This window comes from Oncorhynchus tshawytscha, linkage group LG17 (genome assembly GCF_018296145.1).
Source record: "Oncorhynchus tshawytscha isolate Ot180627B linkage group LG17, Otsh_v2.0, whole genome shotgun sequence".
NCBI lineage: Eukaryota > Metazoa > Chordata > Actinopteri > Salmoniformes > Salmonidae > Oncorhynchus > Oncorhynchus tshawytscha.
The window spans coordinates 24,013,315-24,037,890 of NC_056445.1; the positions used below are offsets into that span (position 1 = coordinate 24,013,315).

A 24,576-nucleotide genomic window follows, 5' to 3' on the forward strand; every position below is an offset into this window, starting at 1 on the left:
TGTCAAAAATACTATCCCCAAATGTAACTATAGAAGATACGTTATACATGACCTGGAACTTGGTGAAAACAAGACATGCACACTTAAATGTTGACATTTCTCTTTATTTAATCATCTTTTGAGTAAAGTATTTTTTTAACATTGATAAAATATCAAGCGGCTCATATAAAATGTACTGCGTGTCAGTCCGAAGTTAAAGCACAATAGTATCGGTGCTATCCTACCAGTATAGTTCACTGCTGCTCTGCTACAATGTTGCTGTTAGTTCAAATCAAGCTTTCCTTTATTGGATGGATCTTAAAGCACATCTCTAACATGTCTAATTCTTCATGTAGAGGCTCACAAACACAATGATATTTTACTGAATTGAAACAACTTGGCATTGAATAACAATCTTACTCTATGAAAATGTAAAGTACATTTTTTTATCAGTCCCGTGTAGCTCAGTTGGTAGAGCATGGTGCTGGCAACACCAGGGTTTGATTCCCACAGAGGACCAGTATGGAGAAGAATGAAAGTATGAGAATGTATGCACTCACAATCTGGATAAGAGTATGTTAAAATAAGATTTTCAGTAGTTGTTTATTAAGTGCTTATTTCAATCACAGTATTATTTATTTGAATGCAAAACGTTTTGTACAAATGTATTTTGCTTTCCTGTGCCCCTCTTGAAATGCACAGGAAAACGCAACTTTTATTAACGTATCAAACTTCATCATCCAATAGCAAATGTGAAAAAAATGTCACAAATTTCTCCTTGGCATGTGGCATTCTGTGGCACTTAAAAGACTCCTGTCAACATTCACAAACATTCCCTCAGTTCATTTACTCAAACATTTGGCACTATTTTACCTTTCTTGACAATGAAGGCTAGGCTGGTGAATCAAACCGCTCGTTGCTCCTTACAGATCGTGACACCATCTTGAATCCTTCTTCACAACACCTTATTTCAGTCCAGTCCTCAGTCTTTAGCCCTTGACTGTTGAGAGCTCTGCCTACAGGTCAATTGTCTCACTGCAGATGCTCATCGCATCAATCTGTCTGCAGACATTGACGAACTCCTCTTGTACGGACCGGTCCGCTTCAGACTCTAGGTCAAGACTCTCCTGTGAGGCTGACCCCAGTGTGCGATAGTGTCTCTGCATGTGTGAGCCCTGGTGGCTGGAGGCTGTAATGCGGCTTGAGCTGCCGCCTAGGGATGAGGGTTGGGCGTGCCCCTCTGGGCTGGAACAGAGGACCAGAGAGGACCCCCCTAATGAGGGTCTGTACAAGGAGCAGGAGGAGGAACTTCCCCTCCAGCGTTCTGGGGAAGAGGAGTTGGAGGACAGGGAGGGAGATGGTGGAGCACCCAGGATGGTGTCGCCTGCCATAGGTCGGTTTGGTAGAGGGGTTGGGGGAGGAGGGGGCATCTCCACGCAGGAGGTTGTCCGGTACAGGCCTGGGTCAGCTAAGAGGGTCTCTCGAAGCACCTGGCCACCATTGGGCAGGGTGGACGTGGAGTAGGGGACGTTGAGTGACAGGTCACTGCAGCAAAAGGGTATGGACGTTCTGAAGAGGCTTATGGGAAAGAGGTCCTCACTGAAGAGCGCCTCATCAATACTACGGCGCAGGTTGATGGGCGATGGCGGCCGCAGGTCAGCCGTGGAGTCGCTGGTGAAGGAGGAACCCCCGGACGCCTCTCCACCACCCCTGTCCTCGGGCTTGCTGGAGCCCGGCAGATCCAAATTCAGGTCCAGGTCTCTGTAAGCCAAGGCCCGGTTGCTGTGGTACAGGAGGTCCAGGCCGTTCAAGCTGCTGCCTAGCCTTTCATCCACCAGCGTGTAGAGGGGCAGGCACTCTGTCTCCCCGTGCCCAATGTCGCAGATGGCCAGCTTCTCCTGCTGGCTCAGGGTCCACTGGTAGGTTCCCGGCATAATGGGCGACTTGATCGCCAGCAGCTCCGTCCAGCAGCTTCCAGGCTGGGGAAGGTGGTCAGAGCAGTAGATTGGCTGGGCCACCACCAGGGCTAAGGTGAGACAAACTCCGGCCTCACAAACCCTGCAGCTGAGCTGGAAGGTCCACCAAGGCCAGGGGCGGAACACATCTGCTCCTCCGGCGAGCCCCAGAGAGTGGAGCATGGCGTACAGCTGCAGCCCGGCGCATGCCATGCAGAACAGAGCCGAAAGGCACACTGTCGCAGCCGCACGGTCCCAGTCCCTGCTCTCTGCGAATGGACAGCGGTTGTATCGCTCAGCTGGAGTGGGCGAGGTGTTATTCAGGTGGTAAATGTGCTTTGAGTCCGCCCGTACGTAGCAGAAAAACACAAAATAGGCGACCGATAGAAAAGAAACCAGCGCCACAAACGCTCCCCGGGAGATGAGCGAGATGAAGAGGCAGAAGGGCGCCCTCCTCTGGTAGAGCCTCAGCAGTGCTACAGGACCAAAAGCTGCTGCGAAGTGCAGCAACACCAGACAGGCCAGGAAACAGGGTCTCTGGAAGGCTGAGTAGGATAGCTGCATCCTGGAGCGCATAGAGAGGAGCAGGAAGACCAGGCCGAAGGCTGCAGTCAGGCAGGGGAACGGGGCTTCGTAGAGCAGCAGGGAGGCCTCGGTGGAGGGCAGCCGGTCCTGATGGCCGTAGGCATCGTAGAGGAGGGAGAAAGCCCTGGTACACCCTGCAGCCAGGAGGAAGACGCTGACCAGGCCGAAGTAGCCACAGCCGGAAGGGCAGCGCAGGGGCAGGCACAGCAGGTTGAGCGCCGAGGCCAGGGTCACCATGGCGAAGATGGAGCCCAGACCGTACACGTGTGCATCCCACGCTAACCCCCAGGCGGCCATGGCGCTGTTCCAATCAGAGTGCAGGGATACGAACATGGGCCGGGACGGAATCAGGAATGGGTTATTTGATTGGTTTGCGGAGGGGGTGTTGGCGGTGGGGAGGACGTCAGAGGTGGTAAGCGGCGCCCAGGTGTCGGAGATATTGCAGATCCCCGAACGTTCCTGATTGCAGTCTGGGAGGTAGGTGGCTTCACTGCCCATTGGGTCAGACAGCCAGTCTTCAGCATCAGGAAGGTTACCTGAAAAAACATGGGAAAATATAGAATTTCAATTTCGATTCCATAAAAAGTTGATCGCTTTTTAAAAAGCAATTTGTCATGAGGTTTGACATGTGAAATCCACCTGTGGCCATCTGACCGTCCCAAATATAGATCAATGCCATATGCAGCAGCGTCTATACAGCGCAATGCTGCACAGCCACATCGTCCTCAGGATGCTGTTTTCTGATAACAGCATAGTAATACAATTTACCAGCAGAGGGCAACACCCAAGAGAGTCCATTCTAAACAGGCACACATGAGAATACACAGCGTTTACTCAACATTCGAGCCTAGACACTAATGGGCTGAGGGCCAAGTCTGTGAAAGCATGTGAGCTGAGGGCCAAGTCTGTGAAAGCATGTGGGCTGAGGGCCAAGTCTGTGACAGCATGTGAGCTGAGGACCAAGTCTGTGAAAGCATGTGGGCTAAGGCTGTAAGGAGGCAACCTCCAACTGGACTGGGCCTAGAAAGGGGGAAGAGAAAAGGGCAGATCAGTGGGGCCTGAAGACCACAGAGCTGATTCCTTCTTTCTATGACATAAGCAGCCAGTGAACATCTGTTGTTTCCATACAAACATGGCTGACGATGATTGTATTATACATGTTATTCAGTGCACCGTGGGAGGAAATGGCTGTTTGTGGCTTGGTTCAGGACAGACTTGGAGTGTCCCTTTTTAAATTGTACATGCGTGTATGTTAGAACTCTGGCTTGGCTGCAAGACTCATCTGTGCTGTTAAATGTATATGTTTATAAAGGCTACTGGTAAGATAATGCATGGAAGATGACTTGGATGTGTGTACCTAGTAGTCATTACACACAAATGCATCACGGATGGGCACTAGCGACAGTTTCCCTCGCACGGTTTTAGGCTCTTCCTTTTCAAAGCGAGCTTTACAGACTTCGGCAGCTAACATCTTACATGACGTCCATAATAGCCATTAGCCAAAGCATTATCTTCAATCAATGCCACTTCAGTAAAACAGATCAGCTAGGACATCAAACAGACCAGCGGGCACCCATTTATTTCCATGCTTCTCCTCACTCCTCCTTTTGAAGACGTGAAAACACAAACAGGCCGGATTACATCTTGTATCCAGACACAGACACACAGCCTCATCAGTCATTCAAGCCCAGCCCTATCAGATATAATCTACCGGAGGTTGGTGGCACCTTAATGTGGGAGGACAGGCTCGTGGTAAAGGCTGGAGCAGAATCAATGGAATGGTATCATTCCGCTCGCTCCGTTCCAGACATTATTATGAGCCGTCCTCCCACCAGGCTCCTTATTGGGCTACAGAGACAGAGACAAATGAGCAGGATATCCTGGTATACAGGGAGGTACTAGCAGTTACAGAGCTGCATGATTTGTGGGCTGCTAGATGTAGAGTACCTTGTGACTCTGTGAAACGTCTCTCTGTGATAGTGGTGTGAAGTGGACTGTGGGTTGGATTTGATTAAAATAAGGATGCTTTTGAATATTGTATAATGCAACCCAGGCATTTGTCAAATGGTCCCAAAATGTGGTTTGTATGGTACTAAAATGCAGTTTGGATGATACACGAGAATAGATCATGTCTGGTGGTACATTGATTGCATGTTGGTATGCAACCTCGATTTATGTACAAACTTCTGTACCACAAAACGAAGTAATGTATTTATACATTTAAGTTGTCCCTTTTCTCTTGTGATATATGAGACCCTAGCTCCTCTGATTGTGTTGTGTTGTATGGTAGCTGTCTGTTTCCCCACCCCGTCTCAGTCCCAGATCCGTAATGGACTGTTTTGTTTGTGACGTCTCTTCTATACTGGTCCTGTTTCCTCCCTCGAAGACCATTCTTCTTTTTTTCTCTCTCTCTCTCTCTGACACACACGCTCTCTCTTCCTCTCATAACCTCTACCCCATCATAACCTCTACCCCATCGTTGTGTCTCTCTCTTCCTCTCATAACCTCTACCCCATCATAACCTCTACCCCATCGTTGTGTCTCTCTCTTCCTCTCATAACCTCTACCCCATCATAACCTCTACCCCATCGTTGTCTCTCTCTTCCTCTCATAACCTCTACCCCATCGTTGTGTGTCTCTCTCTTCCTCTCATAACCTCTACCCCATCATAACCTCTACCCCATCGTTGTGTGTCTCTCTCTTCCTCTCATAACCTCTACCCCATCGTTGTGTGTCTCTCTCTCTCTTCCTCTCATAACCTCTACCCCATCATAACCTCTACCCCATTGTTGTGTGTCTCTCTCTTCCTCTCATAACCTCTACCCCATCATAACCTCTACCCCATTGTTGTGTGTCTCTCTCTTCCTCTCATAACCTCTACCCCATCGTTGTGTGTCTCTCTCTTCCTCTCATAACCTCTACCCCATCATAACCTCTACCCCATTGTTGTGTGTCTCTCTCTTCCTCCCGCATTGCCCCTTCTCTCTCTCTCGCTCTCTCACTCTCTCCCTGTCTAAATACACTGCCTGGCAAACCCTGGCTCAATTGAGCTCTAATGTGAACAGCTTTGGGTATGGTGTGCATACATGTGGCCATTCAACCATATTGAGGATGCTGAAACACAAAACCCAGTGCCTTTTTCTCTCAGTTGAATGCAAGAGTGCTTCCTGTTAACATGGTGTGTTGTAGAAAGGTTGTTATTAAGACTGTATTCTCCACCTCCCATCAGCCTCGCTGGTCCCTCTCATTTGCCGACCAAAGAAACCTCCCCACTCTAATCAGGAAGCCCAAACCACAACATTGACTCCTGAACATTTCTATCAAAGCCTGACTCGAGTGGCTGATCCTTTTAAAGAGGGGCTTCAACATAAACCTCAGCGCTGTCCTGCAGAGTACTGATGGTCTTCTTTTGGAACTCGTTTAGTCTTCATTCCGTGCTCAGCCACCGACTCCCGAGATTCGGTGTGAGTTGATGACGAACCCGTCAAGCTCTGGGAAATATGAACCTGAGTGATCGATCTGTCTTGCGGCACGACGTCACCATTTTTATTTTACCTCTGACAGACGGTTACGAGACGGGTGACCGTGGCTTTAATCATGGCGCTAATGCTGTGAAATACTGACTGCCAATGTTTTAAGAGGCTTTATTTTTCCCTGATGCAGGTTTTTTAAATTAGGCCTGCTGAATCTTTAATGGGCAGAAACGAAACGTATTTAAAGAGGTTCCTCTGTGCATCGTTCCATGATGTTTCTCTATCTCTCTCTAGTCCTCTGTAGGATATAGTATACCCTAGCACAACATCGCTATTGATACATTCCCTTTAAGTTTCGCACAGTTGCGCATTTAATGAGTGTCCGTTCAGCTGACTATATAGCAGACTGCAGTTACAACAGTCTTGTATTCGTCTAAAATCCACTGAGGTGAATCAGCACACTAACAGCTCTGACATAGCTTATTACTCAACTAATCTGGAGGGTGAAATGAACAATACATTGTATTTGTTCTGATAGCGTTAGAATTACACTGGCTGCCAGGGGTTCTGGGCACTCCCATAACAAATCAGTGCCCCTCCCCAAAAGCAATAACATGGCACCCCCATAGAATATTAGTGTTGGTTCAGCCCACTATTTTTCAGCCACCTGTATGAGTCAGTAACTCATTGGAACCATCCCTGATGATGACACCTACAGACAGTGGTTAAATTGTAATCATGTTATGATAAGAAGAGGTGCCTGATATGTTGCTTATCTGTCACTAAAAGATTCCTTTTGAAGATGGCTATTACTACAGGAGAGACGAGAAGCAGTGTCATAACGATAATGATGTAATATTGTCATACCAGACACCCTGCCTGCACAGTGTGGAAGATGTGGGCGGGGTTTAACACAAACGGGAAGCGCCAGGCGAGGCAACTGCCACAGATAAGGGTGGTCATGTTGTGGCAGGCCAGTCGCTTGTTCCGCCCGTTTGTTTACTTTCCTGGGCGATGCCCTAGCTGCCCCGCGGGCACAGTGGAAAACGTGACTGGGGTTTCTGGACTAGAGCCAAGGGTTCCTGCCTGTCTCGCTCGGGTCAAATAATCGCCCATCGGAGCGTCCAGCCAGTCCGCCGGCCTGGATACCCGCCCCTGTTGGAATGTGGCCGTGCGACGGGGACAGCGTAGTCCGGTCCGTTCCATCGCGTGTTGCTGCCTAGTTATAGTCTACATTCCACTTGTGACGAACCCCTCAGGTTTACAGTCAGTCACATATATGAATGTCATGTCACTGCCCGGATTCAATGCCAACAGCCTGTGTATGTATATATGTAGACACCATAATCAATAACAAGCTCCTTTACAATAGCTTGGGCAGAGATTTTTGTAGAGGGTTAGAAAATAGAGAAAAAGGAAATTCCAACTCATCAGGTGCAGGACAGAAGAACGTATTCAAGAAAAAGATGACCTGACGATGATCCAACTCGGATCAAAGTGTTGTCTTTTTTGTGCGTCAGTTTAAATCGCCATTGAAACATACCAGAGTTGCGAACATACTGTAAGGTTCCCATAGTTCAACAGAAGTTGAGCGATTAGTATCAGACTTACGTCAGACAATGTAATACTATTTTAATGTTTCCATGGTGATGTATGTCTTTTAACTCAGCAGTTATGCCTTAAATACATCTGTTTTTATCTCAATATCAAATCATTTCTGGGCAGCAATTAAGTACTTTGTTATTTTTTTCAATTAAAATTGTAAAAAAATAAAATGCTTCTTAGAGTAACGGTTTTCTTCCGCTGAAGGAGAGGACCAAAATGCAGCGTGGTTAGAGTTCAACATGTTTAATCAAGACCATACACGCGAACACTACAAAACAATCAATGTGAAAACCGAAACAGTCCTATCTAGTGCAATGACAGAAGACAACCACCCACAAAACCCAACACAAAACAGGCTACCTAAATATGGTTCCCAATCAGAGACAATGACTAACACCTGCCTCTGCTTGAGAACCATATCAGGCCAAACATAGAAATAGACAAACTAGACATACAACATAGAATGCCCACTCAGCTCACGTCCTGACCAACACTAAAACAAAGAAAACACAAAAGAACTATGGTCAGAACGTGACACTTAGCAAAGACACATTTCTCAAGCAAGAATTTTGCTAGGACTATGGTAGTGGTCTGAGTGAGGGGCCTAAGCTTTATGGGAGGGATATGGAACCTCAAAACCAGCTGTTATTGGCAGAGAGGTTTAAAACTCTCTTTGTTATTGGTCTATGGGCAGCAGGTAGCCTCAAGGTTAATGTTGGGCCAGTAACCGAAAGGTCTCTGGTTCGCGTACCAGAGCCGACAAGGAGAAAAGTCTGTCACTGTTCCCTTGAGCAAGGCTCTTAACTCTAATTGCTTCTGGGGCATTGTACGTGACCCTGGCCGTGACCCCACTCTCTGTGGGTGTCTCAGGGAGAGTTGGGATATGCAAGAAACACATTCCCGTTATACTCTTGTGTGTAACAGGAGAAATATAAGCACCCCCAAATTATTATTAAATATTGCCTGTCGCCAGGCAGTCCAAAATACATCCCACCTGAACAGGCAGAAATCACAGCCGGTCTTGTCAAACAGCTCTTACGTTAATACGGCATTATCAGCATTTTCACAATTTCACACCATTATTCCAACCTCATAGTGTGGAAATACAGGTAACTACCAAAATAAATGAACCAGCAACATAAAGTGTCATAATAGGGTGTTGGGCCACCACGAGGCACCTGAACACCTTCAATGTGCCTTGGCAAGTTGGCGTAGATTCTACAAGTGTCTGGAACTCTATAGGAGGGATGCGACACCATTCTTCCACCAGAAATTCCATCATTTGGTGTTTTGTTGATGGTGGTGGAAACCGCTGGTTCAGGCGCCGCTCCAGAATCTCCAATAAGTGTTCAATTGGTTGAGATCTGGTGACTGCGACAGCCATGGCATATGGTTTACATCGTTTTCATGCTCATCAAACCATTCAGTGAACACTTGTGCCCTGTGGATGGGGACTCCACTCCCATCAGGATAGACATGATTCACCATAGGTTGAAGGTGATCACTCAGAATGGCTGTGTATTAATTGACATTTACCTTGCCCTCTAAGGAATCGAGTGGACCTAAACCATGCTAGGAAAATGCACCCCACAGAGCCACCAGAACCTTCATTTACTCAAGGGTTTCCATTATTTTGGCAGTTACCTGCATATATAAAACACAGGGAAATCACGTTTTTGACAGCACTGAGCCTTTAATACTCTTAATATGCCCCCCTTTTATTGATTTTCATCACATCAACTGATAGGTAAATTAGAACATCAGTGGTCTTGAAGGAAATAGGAGGAAAGGAACCAGTTGAAGACTATTTGTTCCAGGATCCCAGTGTAAACCTTGACACCTGACTGCAGAACTCAACTCCCACTGACATCCTCCCCTCCATCTTTCTAATTGGTCTCCTGTTGTCCCCGCGTCAGGAAAATCCAAGGCTTCATTTAGCATTCATCTGTTTTCCTTCACTTTCAATTTCACTGTCCTCAGAAAGGCAATTCAGCCGGAACGACTGTTGGAGGAGCTGTCATTCATATTGAAGAGGAGAATTGTATTTTGTGGCAAAAAAAGTGGAAAGATCTGATATGATCCTAAAACTCCTTTACATCAACAGACCCTGGCCTGCTACAGTCCTACATAGGAACATGTTATGGACTGATTTGATATTTGATTTGCATGATAAGGAGGCAGCAGATTCTCTCTCTCACACACACAAGCCTCTGTGGTGACACGTCATCTGCAGTAGCACATTTAACTAGTCTATTTTTACTATTCGGCTGAATAGGTCTGCTATTTCTGGGCAGTAATGTGGGTTACATCTGCTGCGGAGAAGTGGGTTTCAAATGAACCTCTTAATTATCACATGATTAATGAATCATTACTGACCAACCACCAGATGTTTCTACTTCTTCTCTACCTGAGATGTTCTTCTGAAAAGGGTTGCTACTAGTCAAACGAAGAGAGGAAGAGAGGTCCTTAGCTAGACTCCGGCTGGTAAATGTTCAACAACACGGTACAACCAACAGTCACCTCCCTTTGGAGGCAATTAGAGACTGTAGGAAGGGCTGAGGGAAATGTTTCTGCCTGGCTGCTGTGACTCTCAGACAGATTGTAACAGTAATAGGCTGCTTTGCTCTTCAAACTGACAGTGTGTTGAGCTAGATTGGGGAAGTAAGTAAGCGAGGAGTGATTGGAGGGCTTGTGATATAGTGTGTTCAAGTGTGTGTGTTTCTAAGGGTGTGTGCATGCATATCTTTGTGTGTCCAGTATCTTATTTGTGTTTGTGTGATGTTAAGTGCGATCCAGTTACCTGTAATCAGTGGCTTTGACGTTGTCGTCGTAATGACTCCTGGTGGTATTTGTATTTATTATGGATCCCCATTAGTTCCTGCTAAGGCAGCAGCTACTCTTCCTGGGGTTTATTATGGATCCCCATTAGTTCCTGCTAAGGAAGCAGCTACTCTTCCTGGGGTTTATTATGGATCCCCATTAGTTCCTGTCAAGGCAGCAGCTGCTCTTCCTGGGGTTTATTATGGATCCCCATTAGTTCCTGCTAAGGCAGCAGCTACTCTTCCTGGGGTTTATTATGGATCCCCATTAGTTCCTGCTAAGGAGGCAGCTACTCTTCCTGGGGTTTATTATGGATCCCCATTAGTTCCTGCTAAGGCAGCAGCTACTCTTCCTGGGGTTTATTATGGATCCCCATTAGTTCCTGCTAAGGCAGCAGCTACTCTTCCTGGGGTTTATTATGGATCCCCATTAGTTCCTGCTAAGGCAGCAGCTACTCTTCCTGGGGTTTATTATGGATCCCCATTGGGTTCCTGCTGGAAGGCAGCAGCTACTCTTCCTGGGGTTTATTATGGATCCCCATTAGTTCCTGCTAAGGCAGCAGCTACTCTTCCTGGGGTTTATTATGGATCCCCATTAGTTCCTGCTAAGGCAGCAGCTACTCTTCCTGGGGTTTATTATGGATCCCCATTAGTTCCTGCAAGGCAGCAGCTACTCTTCCTGGGGTTTATTATGGATCCCCATTAGTTCCTGCTAAGGCAGCAGCTACTCTTCCTGGGGTTTATTATGGATCCCCATTAGTTCCTGCTAAGGAGGCAGCTACTCTTCCTGGGGTTTATTATGGATCCCCATTAGTTCCTGCTAAGGCAGCAGCTACTCTTCCTGGGGTTTATTATGGATCCCCATTAGTTCCTGCTAAGGAAGCAGCTACTCTTCCTGGGGTTTATTATGGATCCCCATTAGTTCCTGCTAAGGCAGCAGCTACTCTTCCTGGGGTTTATTATGGATCCCCATTAGTTCCTGCTAAGGAAGCAGCTACTCTTCCTGGGGTTTATTATGGATCCCCATTAGTTCCTGCTAAGGCAGCAGCTACTCTTCCTGGGGTTTATTATGGATCCCCATTAGTTCCTGCTAAGGAAGCAGCTACTCTTCCTGGGGTTTATTATGGATCCCCATTAGTTCCTGCTAAGGCAGCAGCTACTCTTCCTGGGGTCCAGCAAAATTAAGGCAGTTATACAATTTTAAAAACATTACAATACATTCATAGCAGATTTCACAACACACTACTCCACTACCACATATCTACAACACACTACTCCACTACCACATATCTACAACACACTACTCCACTACCACATATATACAACACACTACTCCACTACCACATATATACAACACACTACTCCACTACCACATATATACAACACACTACTCCACTACCACATATATACAACACACTACTCCACTACCACATATATACAACACACTACTCCACTACCACATATATACAACACTACCACATATATACAACACACTACTCCACTACCACATATCTACAACACACTACTCCACTACCACATATCTACAACACACTACTCCACTACCACATATATACAACACACTACTCCACTACCACATATCTACAACACACTACTCCACTACCACATATATACAACACACTACTCCACTACCACATATCTACAACACACTACTCCACTACCACATATCTACAACACACTACTCCACTACCACATATATACAACACACTACCACTACCACTACCACATATATACAACACACTACTCCACTCCACTACCACATATCCACTACAACACACTACTCCACTACCACATATCTACAACACACTACTCCACTACCACATATATACAACACACTACTCCACTACCACATATCTACAACACACTACTCCACTACCACACTACCACATATATACAACACACTACTCCACTACCACATATCTACAACACACTACTCCACTACCACATATCTACAACACACTACTCCACTACCACATATATACAACACACTACTCCACTACCACATATATACAACACACTCCACTACCACTACAACACACTACTCCACTACCACATATCTACAACACACTACTCCACTACCACATATCTACAACACACTACTCCACTACCACATATATACAACACACTACTCCACTACCACATATATACAACACACTACTCCACTACCACATATATACAACACACTACTCCACTACCACATATCTACAACACACTACTCCACTACCACATATCTACAACACACTACTCCACTACCACTACAACACACTCCACTACCACATATATACAACACACTACTCCACTACCACATATATACAACACACTACTCCACTACCACATATATACAACACACTACTCCACTACCACATATATACAACACACTACTCCACTACCACATATCTAAACACACAACTCCACTACCACTACCACACTACTCCACTACCACATATATACAACACACTACTCCACTACCACATATATACAACACACTACTCCACTACCACATATCTACAACACACTACTCCACTACCACATATATACAAACACACTCCACTACCACTACAACACACACTCCACTACCACATATACAACACACTACTCCACTACCACATATATACAACACACTACTCCACTACCACATATATACAACACTACTCCACTACCACATATATACAACACACTACTCCACTACCACATATATACAACACACTACTCCACTACCACATATATACAACACACTACTCCACTACCACATATATACAACACACTCCACTACCACTACCACATATCCACTACCACATACAACACACTACTCCACTACCACATATATACAACACACTACTCCACTACCACATATATACAACACACTACTCCACTACCACATATCTACAACACACTACTCCACTACCACATATATACAACACACTACTCCACTACCACATATCTACAACACACTACTCCACTACCACATATCTACAACACACTACTCCACTACCACATATATACAACACACTACTCCACTACCACATATATACAACACACTACTCCACTACCACATATCTACAACACACTACTCCACTACCACATATCTACAACACACTACTCCACTACCACATATATACAACACACTACTCCACTACCACATATATACAACACACTACTCCACTACCACATATATACAACACACTACTCCACTACCACATATCTACAACACACTACTCCACTACCACATATATACAACACACTACTCCACTACCACATATATACAACACACTACTCCACTACCACATATCTACAACACACTACTCCACTACCACATATCTACAACACAAAATCCATGTGTACGTGTGCGTATGTTATCGTGTCTGTATGCATGTGTCTGTGCCTATGTTTGTGTTGCTTCACAGTCCCCGCTGTTCCATAAGGTGTCTTTTTATCTGTTTAAACAAAAATACATGATTCTACTGCTGCATTAGTTACCTGATGTGGAAAAGAGTTCCATGTAGTCATGGCTCCATGTAATACTGTGCGCCTCCCATAGTCTGTTCTGGACTTGGGGACTGTAAAGAGACCTGTGGTGTCATGTCTTGTGCATAAATGTCTGAGCTGTGTGCTAGTCGTTTGAACAGACAGCTTTGTGTTTCTAACAAATACAAGTAGTGATAAAGTCTGTCCTCCACTTTGAACCAGGAGAGATTGACATGCATATTATTAATGTTTGCTGTCTGTTTACATCCAAGGGCCAGCCGTGCTGCCCTGTTCTGAGCCAATTGTAATTTTCCAAAGTCCCTCTTTGTGGCACCTGACCACACGACTGAACAGTAGTCCAGGTCGACCAAACTAGGGCCTGTAGGACCTGTCTTGTTGATTGTGTTGTTAAGAAAGTAGAGCAGCACTTTATTATGGCCAGACTTCTCCCCATTTTAGCTACTGTTGTATCAATCTGTTTTGACCATGACAGTTTACAATCCAGAGTTACTCCAAGCAGTTTAGTCACCTCAACTTGCTCAATTTCCACACGATTTATTACAAGATTTAGTTGAGGTTTAGGGTTTAGTGAATGATTTGTCCAGAATACAATGCTTTTAGTTTTTGAAATGTAAAGGACTAACTCATTCCTGTGGTGTCCTCGGTACAGGATCCACCCCATCTTCATCCCCATCGTGCCACTCCTCATCAGGAACCACTGAGGAGATAGAGTTACGCAATTCAAACTCAGAGACAATAAAAACAACATACTGTAGAGTAAAGTACTGCACATGACTTGAATCACGACCGCTCTGAGATCGTTAGAGCAACACAGATTACGGGAATACTCTGTAATCTCCAGGTCGCCGAGAGAAAATGGCACAGTTCAAACCTGAACTGGCTTGTCTTGGAAGGCAGTTGAGAGATGGGGATGGCAGAATGGGAGGAAGATTTCATAACCCAGATATGTCAAATGCATCCTTCTCTCATCTGTTTATCCATAGCCAGCCATCCGTGGTCCAGTAGTCGGGCCTGTGTAGTCTAATCACATTGACTTCTTCCTCTGTGTGTGTGTGTGTGTGTGTGTGTGTGTGTGTGTGTGTGTGTGTGTGTGTGCGCGTGCGTGTGCGTGCGTGGATATGCATCCTGACCTGTTACGGCCTGACATCATCCATCTTACAGATGTAACAAGGGAAAAACAACGGCAAACAATTTCCATTTATCTCAAGTCAAAGCACTCATACAGAACAGACTGAACAGAACAGACTGCCTTATTCTAAAGCTATCTCTCTCATTCTCACCAACGCGCTCGCTCGCTCCCTCTCTCCTCTCTCTTCTCTCCTCTCGATGCATCTTAAGCAGTGATCTAGTATCAGCGTACCACAACCCAAACTCTTAATTCTTAATCTATCGCCAGTCCTCGATTCTAAACCTCTTGGGCTAAAGGCCCATTCCCTGACAGACTGGGTTCTAAAGCAGGGCCCACCCATTCCCTGACAGACTGGGGTCTAAAGCAGGGCCCACCCATTCCCTGACAGACTGGGCTCTAAAGCAGAGCCCACCCATTCCCTGACAGACAGGTCTAAAGCAGAGCCCACCCATTCCCTGACAGACAGGGGTCTAAAGCAGGGCCCACCCATTCCCTGACAGACTGGGGTCTAAAGCAGGGCCCACCCATTCCCTGACAGACTGGGGTCTGCACAAAGCGAGAGGGGGACAGTTAATGAGGGGCTGGTACTCCCACTACACACAAGTAAGTGCACATCCTTAGGTTTGGCAGAGGTCTGTGCTTACTCCCAAACCCTCAGGGTGCGAAGAAGGGTATGCACACACAATATTTTCTCTCTCTCTCTCCTGCACACTGTGCCTACGTTCTTATAATCATAGCTTATTGTATCCATATAATTTCCTGCTTAGTTATTACCTTTACCTGAACTGATCTGTTCTTACATTGGTTGCCTCTAGATTCTAATGTCCATCTGTATGTTAGCAGTGCTAAGGTTTATCCCTCTCTCCACTCTTAGAGGAGATTCCTAATGTGTGTGTGTATAATGGGTGGCAGGATTATTTATAGATATTGTGTGTGTGTGTGTGTGTGTGTGTGTGTGTGTTTGTGTGTGTGTTTGTGTGTGTGTGTGAGAGAGAGAGAGAGAGAGAGACAGAGAGAGAGAGAGAGAGAGAGAGTCCACTAACTGAACAGTGGACCAGGAGTATCCTACTTGCTACTGTGATTCCTGAAATGCAGAGCCAGTTGGAGTATTTTTCAAATCCGAATTTATACTTTTGTTGTTTTGTTTGCTAGCTCAGCTGATTAGTTAGCTCTGTCTGATTAGCCACCAAATTATGATATTGTTAGCTAGCCACTTAATATAACTTGTTTTCTAGCTAAGTTAAGCTAGCTTAGTTAGCAATGCTGTGAATACAACTTTCATCTGCTGCCGACATCAGGATAGTAGAACACTATACTAGAGCACTATACTAGAGTACTACACTAGAGCACTAGCTCCAAAAGAGGTTATAGCTTTGACTGCATGTGAATTCAGAGCCATTCAGTGACTAGCTACACAACACACATCATTTTACCAGGCTCCTGTGAAGCTCTTGTAATTAAAGTCCACCACAACATACTGTACCCAAGAGTTTCCTGATGGGGAAGTGTGTGTTTCATTTCACTGTGTATTAGAAACACAGCGTGAGATCATTGTGATGGGATTTATCCAGTGGTTGATCAGGCAGTATAATTCTGCTCTCACTTCTGCCAGCATACACATCTCCATCACTGTCATACACACACACACACACACACACACACACACACACACACACACACACACACACACACACACACACACACACACACACACACACACACACACACACACACACACACACACACACACACACACACACACACACACACACACACATATGGAGCTTAGAGTGATGCGAAATCGAAGCCGGTAGGATAGGAGGGTGAAGAGAGACAGACAGTCATATTAGGTTTCATTAAAACTGGATGTAGCTACAATACCTCATCCTCCAATTTCCTGCCCTTCCCACTCTGGCTCAATGCAATCAGAATATTGCATCACTGTGCACAGGCTTATTGGGTTAGTTTTGTAGACTTCATACTAATGGGAATACGTTGCATTCTCTAAATGTATATTTCAATGAGTATTATTAGTAACCTTGGGTGATGAAATGTGTGTGTGTGTTTGCCTGATCAACAGTCTACTCCCTGAATTTACATTTTGGACCAAACAAACACATGAGCCTAGCAATGCACAGGACGGCAACGGCTAATCAGGGTTACCGTGGTAACACAGTGGTGGCATGTTAGCCGACGATGTCGGGTCTAACGCTGGGTTCAAGTCATTTCCCCCGAGCTGCCGTGCTTCAAAGTAAACCACGCAGTTTATTAAAACATGTGGGTTGAATCACCTCGGGGTTGCTTCGTTCGTGGTCTATTGGTGATTGAAGAGATTGACCATACTGTACTGCACTTCCGACCCCGGCTGACCTCGATGGTCTGATTTGCCATTTGTGCTTTTAAGAGCATCTAAATGAAATCAGTCACTGTTCAAATCACATGGTTGATGTGAAAATAGATCTAGCTATATATGTGTGTAAAACCACTAATCAATCCAACCATTGAAAATACATTTGTTCAAGGCCTCCCGAGTGGCGCAGTGGTCTAAGACACTACATCGCAGTGCTAGCTGTGCCACTAGAGATTCTGGGTTCAATTCCAGGCTCTGTGGCAGCCGGCCACGACCGGGAGACACATGGAGCGGTGAACAATTGGCCCAGCGTCATCTGGGTTAGGAGAGGGTTTGGCCGGCAGAGATGTCCTAGTTCCATCGCGCACCAGCGACTTCAGTGGTGGGCCAGGTGCAGTGCATGCTGATACGGTCGCCAGGTGTACAGCGTTTCCTCCGACACATTGGTGCGGCTGGGTTAAGTGGGCATTGTGTCAAGAATCAGTTCAGCTCGGTTGTGTTTCGGAGGATGCACGGCTCTCAACCTTCGCCTCTCCCGAGTCCGTACGGGATGGCAGCGATGAAACCAGACTGTAACTACTGTCATGACGTTGGCTTGGGGGTAGGTTTATGATAGTCATAAATACCTCTTCCCCCCTTTTCCCTCTCTATTCCCTACTGTTGTGACATTTGACATAGAGATTCTGGGAACATCAGAAGGTGGGGGGAAATTAACTATATTCTGGTAATCCGACCAATTGAGCATATGCGGTGGTACTTAATGAATATGATGTCAGTTCAGTTGTCATCTGAGACATTCTCATCGATGATAGGATGACATAAACTCTACAGTGGAAAGTCTACACATCAGAGTTATCGTATTCACATGGAATTGTTGTTCAATTTAAATGTTTGAATATAAAATTATTGGTGAAGAGATTAAATGTAATTTTAGCTTCCAAATGAGAGATTTGAGTTTTCATTAGGTTAGGGCTCAGTGGCCCGCCCCTGTGAAGAGTCATGGGTTATAAAACTTTTCAGACACACCCTTCTCGCTCCACTATATAAAGCCTTGATGAAAATGTAACCTCCTGTTCCAAGTACGTGAGGCCTGCAGCCTCTGCGTTAAAAGGACTAACATGTCAACTATAGAACAAAGCGTGAGCTTTGGTTGCGAATGGTATGAACTTTGAACTCTTATTCACTACAGAAGTGACATATCCTAGCCGTTGAGTTAGCAACATCAGCTGCAAACGCGGGCTAGGAAAGAACAGACAGAGTATTCCGTCTACCACACAACAACGTTACTACAACGTATCCAATTGACCACCAGAGACATTCTTCAAAGGACTTGGTTTGGCAACACGGCCTTCCACCAACCTACCGAAGCGCAGCTCAGAGTAAATATTTATTGCATTTGACTTTTCCAAATGGGTGGTAATTTAGAATGCATAAGATACTGTATTTACAATAGCACAGCTTCTCCCTGTGTCCCTCAGTCTTCCCGCTCTTTCACTCAAACCCAGCCCCTTTTCTTTTGTGTAACCAGCTGTCATATCTGTTCTGCCTGCTAGGGACGTTTTCCTTTATGACGTAATTTGCAATCAAGGTATGATTCATTCTTTGTATATGTAATTCTGTGTGATTAGTTAGGTATTTAGTAAATAAATAATTAAACCCAATTTTGTATTGCTGATTCAACTTAGCCAGGGTTTGTGAAGATAACCAAGAAGTAACGATTAATATTGACTGCTATTGATGTTGTCACGCCCTGGTCTTAGTATTTTGTGTTTATATATTTATTTGGTCAGGCCAGGGTGTGACATGGGGTTATTTTGTGTTGTGATTTGGTATTGGGGTTTTAGTAGGTATTGGGATTGTGGCTGAGTAGGGGTGTCTAGCATAGTCTATGGCTGCCTGAGGCGGTTCTCAATCAGAGTCAGGTGATTCTCGTTGTCTCTGATTGGGAACCATATTTAGGTAGCCTGGGTTTCACTGTGTGTTGGTGGGTGATTGTTCCTGTCTCTGTGTTAGTGTTCACCAGACAGGCTGTATTAGGTTTTCACGTTCCGTTTCTTGTTTTTGTATTGATCGTGTTTTGTCTTCATTAAACATGTATCGTACTAACCACGCTGCATTTTGGTCCGACTCTCCTTCGACGGAAGAAAGCCGTAACAGAATCACCCACCACACCCGGACCAAGCAGCGTGGTGACAGGCAGCGACAGCAGAAGCAGCGAAAGGAGGAATGGACATGGGAAGACGTTTTGGATGGTAAAGGTTGTTACACTTGGGAGGAGATACTGGCTGGAAGAGATCGCCTCCCATGGGAACAGGTGGAGGCACTTAGGATAGCAGAGGCAGCCGGAGATAGGAGCCGACGATACGAGGGAACACGGTTGGCAATGAAACCCGAAAGTCAGCCCCAAAAATGTCTTGGGGGGGGGGGGCTCAGGGAGAGTGTGGCAAAGTCAGGGTTCAGACCTGAGCCAACTCCCCCTGTTTATCGTGAGGAGCACCGATCAAAGGACTTCTGGACTTGGGAGGAAATATTGGACGGAAAAGGACCCTGGGCACAGCCTGGTGAATATCGACGCCCCAAAGAAGAACTGGAGGCGGCGAAAGCGGAGAGGCGCTGGTATGAAGAGGCAGCACGGCGACGCGGATGGAAGCCCGAGAGTCAGCCCCAAAAATGTATTGTGGGGGGGGGTGCTCACAGGGAGTATGGCTACGCCAGGTAGGAGACCTGCGCAAACTTCCTGTGCTTACCGGGGGGCTAAAAAGACCGGGCAGGCACCGTGTTATGCTGTGGAGCGCACGGTGTCTCCAGTGCGGTTGCATAGCCCGGTGCGGTACATACCAGCTCTTCGTATTGGCCGGGCTAGAGTGGGCATCGAGCCAGGTAAGGTTGGGCAGGCTTGGTGCTCAAGAGCTCCAGTGCGCCTGCACGGTCCGGTCTATCCAGTGCCACCTCCACACACCAGTCCTCTGGTGGCAGCTCCCCGCACCAGGCTTCCTGTGCATGTCCTCTACCCAGTGCCAGCACCACGCACCAGGCCTTCAGTGCGTCTCGCCTGTTCAGCGCTGCCAGACCCTTTCTCCTCTCCAACGCTGTCGGAGTCTCCCGCCTGTTTAGCGCTGCCAGAGCCTTCCTCCTCTCCAGCGCTGCCGGAGTCTCCCGCCTGTTCAGCGCAGCCAGAGCTTTCCTCCTCTACAGCGCTGCCGGAGTCTCCCGCCTGTTTAGCGCTGCCAGAGCCTTCCTTCTCTCCTGCGCTGCCGGAGCCTCCCGCCTGTTCAGCGCAGCCAGAGCTTTCCTCCTCTCCTGCGCTGCCGGAGTCTCCCGCCTGTTCAGCGCAGCCAGAGCCTTCCTCCTCTACAGCGCTGCTGGAGTCTCCTGCCTGTTCAGCGCAGCCAGAGCTGCCAGCCTGCATGGAGCAGCCTGAGCTGTCAGCCTGCATGGAGCAGCCTGAGCTGCCAGCCTGCATGGAGCAGCCAGAGCTGTCAGTCTGCATGGAGCAGCCAGAGCTGTCAGTCTGCATGGAGCAGCCAGAGCTGTCAGTCTGCATGGTGCAGCCAGGGAGGTCAGTCTGCATGGAGCAGCCAGGACTGCCAGTCTGCATGGAGCAGCCAGAGCTGTCAGCCTGCATGGAGCAGCCTGAGCTACCAGCCTGCATGGAGCAGCCTGAGCTACCAGCCTGCATGGAGCAGCCAGAGCTGCCAGTCTGCATGGAGCAGCCAGAGCTGTCAGCCTGCATGGAGCAGCCAGAGCTGTCAGTCTGCATGGTGCAGCCAGGGATGTCAGTCTGCATGGAGCAGCCAGGGTTGCCAGTCTGCATGGAGCAGCCAGAGCTGTCAGCCTGCATGGAGCAGCCTGAGCTACCAGCCTGCATGCAGCAGCCTGAGCTACCAGCCTGCATGGAGCAGCCTGAGCTGCCAGCCTGCATGGAGCAGCCAGAGCTGTCAGTCTGCATGGAGCAGCCAGAGATGTCAGTCTGCATGGAGCAGCCAGGGCTGCCAGTCTGTATGGAGCAGCCAGGGATGCCAGTCTGCATGGAGCAGCCAGAGCTGTCAGTCTGCATGGAGCAGCCAGAGCTGCCAGTCTGCCATGGAGCAGCCAGTCAGCCAGTCTTCCAGATCCACCAGTCAGCCAGACTCTTCCAGATCTGCCAGTCAGCCAGACTCTTCCAGATCTGCCAGTCAGCCAGACTCTTCCAGATCTGCCAGTCAGCCAGACTCTTCCAGATCTGCCAGTCAGCCAGACTCTTCCAGACCTGCCAGTCAACCAGACTCTTCCAGATCTGCCAGTCAGCCAGACTCTTCCAGATCCACCAGTCAGCCAGGATCTGCCGGATCCAACTACCTGCCTGAGCTTCCTCTCAGTGCTGGGATTCCTCTCAGTACTGGGCTTCCTCTCAGTGCTGAGCTTCCCCTCAGTGCTGAGCTTCCCCTCAGTGCTGAGCTTCCCCGCAGTGCTGAGCTTCCCCGCAGTGCTGAGCTTCCCCTCAGTGCTGAGCTACCCCTCAGTCCCGAGCTTCCTCTCAGTCCCGAGCTACCCCTCAGTCCCGAGCTACCCCTCAGTCCAGTGGGGTCCTTGGTGAGGGTTATTAGGCCAAGGTCGGCGGCGAGGGTCGCCAATTTAAGGACGCGTTACAGGGGGACTAAGACTTGGTTGGAGTGGGGTCCACGTCCCGAGCCGGAGCCGCCACCGTGGACAGACGCCCACCCGGACCCTCCCCTATGGGTTTTTGTGTGCGGCCGGGAGTCCGCACCTTGGGGGGGGTTCTGTCACGCCCTGGTCTTAGTATTTTGTGTTTATATATTTATTTGGTCAGGCCAGGGTGTGACATGGGGTTATTTTTTGTTGTGTTTTGCTATTGTGGTTTTAGTAGGTATTGGGATTGTGGCTGAGTAGGGGTGTCTAGCATAGTCTATGGCTGCCTGAGGCGGTTCTCAATCAGAGTCAGGTGATTCTCGTTGTCTCTGATTGGGAACCATATTTAGGTAGCCTGGGTTTCACTGTGTGTTGGTGGGTGATTGTTCCTGTCTCTGTGTTAGTGTTCACCAGACAGGCTGTATAGGTTTTCACGTTCCGTTTCTTGTTTTTGTATTGATCGTGTTTTGTCTTCATTAAACATGTATCGTACTAACCACGCTGCATTTTGGTCCGACTCTCCTTCGACGGAAGAAAGCCGTAACAGATGTAAAATATTACTAGGTCTTTCAGAGTTTATTCGGAAGATAACAGCTCTATACATATTATTTTGTGGTGCCCCGACTCTCTAGTTAATTACATTTAAATGATTAGCTCAATCAGGTAATATTAATTACAGAGAAAGGATTTTATAGAATAGCATGACAGCACGACATTATCAATTGGGATACCAGGAAATTAGGGAGAAAAAGGGGTAAAAAAAAGTATAATAATTGATTGGTTCTGCTATAAATCCTACGGCTGTGTTGTATGGTATCTACAGTGCGACAAAACAAGTGAACCTCCTACGTCGCCAAACACACCCAGCGGAGATTCAAATGTATCATATGGAGTGTGTATTATTTAGTCTTGCCACCCCCCATTAGTGTTGATGATAATGGTAATGTAGGGAAAGGTAAAGGGGTAATCTGTTTGGGGGGGAAATGAGTGGAGATGGGGATCTAAAGCAGTGCCGCGATGGGTTTAAAGAGACTCATTTATCATCCCCCACACCTCCTCAGCCACAACCCCCCTTCTCCTCCTTTACTCAAGCCTTTCTTTACCCCCATCTCCACTTCCCTCTTATCTCATTGACCTTGCTTTGCTCTCTGCAGCTGGAGTTTGTCTTTGAAAGGGATGAGATTGGCATAGTGTTACCGTACACACACACACACACACACACACACACACACACACACACACACACACACACACACACACACACACACACACACACACACACACACACACACACCCGTCAAGGGCGAAGGTGACACAACAAGCATATTCTGAATCAATGGAAGCTCATTGGTTTTGGTTGTGATTTGCACGTCTCCAACATTGAAAAGCTGTGCCTTTACTTACACCTCTCTGAAACAGAAGGCTTTGACGGGTGGACATTCTCCTTCATAGCCGAGGGATAGGCGATAATGTATTATAGTACCGGGTGTCCTGCACTCTTTTCACATTTGAATCTCCGCTGGGTGTGTTTGGCGACGTAGGAGGTTCACTTGTTTTGTCGCTGCAGGATTCTGCACAAGACAAATGCATAGATTGTATCTGCACTGGAACAGAACGAAATAGCAGAGTTCTCTCCCTCCCCAGTTTTCATCCCTGCTTTGATAATCACCAGCATCATCCTTACAGAGACATTTTAGCCCTCCACAACCACCCCTACAGGAGGAGGGAAGGAGGGTGGATGATGGCTGGAGGGAGGGAGGGAGGGTAGACAGGGAGAGGGGGAGCCTAAATGACCAGGCGCACGTTCAGCATCCATGAACAGGGGATGTGGAGGAGAAAGGAGCGGATGGTCCCATATGATTGGGGTTTGCTGTTGGAATACTAATACAGACCACAGAGTATTCCCTCCTACACTCTTAGAACAAAAAAGGTGCTATTTAAAACCTTCTTCGGATGTCCCAATAGGATAACCCTTTGAGGAACCCTTTTTGGATCCAGGTAGAACCATTTTGGGTTCTATTTAGAACCCTTTCCACAGAGGATTCTACCTGAAACCAAAAATGGTTTCTCCTATGGGGACAGCCGAAGAACCTTTTTGTACTTTCCATCCAACCGGTTGACTCTATCTGCACACTGTCTGTCACACCGTGCAGAAACCAGGCCGGAGCCGGAGCACAACACAGTCATAATACAACACAGTCATAATACAACACAACACAGTCATAATACAACACAACACAGTCATAATACAACACAACACAGTCATAATACAACACAACACAGTCATAATACAACACAACACAGTCATAATACAACACAGTCATAATACAACACAACACAGTCATAATACAACACAACACAGTCATAATACAACACAACACAGTCATAATACAACACAACACAGTCATAATACAACACAACACAGTCATAATACAACACAACACGCAACACACTATATTTCACACAGAGGACACCTAGATATAACAAAACAACGCATCAGTGTACTGATTCAAAATAAGAACACATACAAATACTTAACAGATACAAA

At 46.9% G+C, this 24,576-nt stretch overlaps 1 protein-coding gene across 2 annotated transcripts in view; it reads right to left on the reverse strand.

Annotated features, from left to right (window-relative positions):
• Nucleotides 1-88: 88 nt before the first annotated feature.
• LOC121839790 (proline-rich transmembrane protein 4-like) overlaps nucleotides 89-24,576 on the reverse strand; it is a 40,495-nt gene continuing 16,007 nt past the window's right edge. For both annotated transcript variants that reach the window (XM_042300473.1, XM_042300474.1), the window contains exon 3: nucleotides 89-3,055. In XM_042300473.1, coding sequence (XP_042156407.1) covers nucleotides 996-3,055 — 2,060 coding nt within the window. In that variant the 3' untranslated portion in view covers nucleotides 89-995. The remainder of the gene's footprint in view (nucleotides 3,056-24,576) is intronic.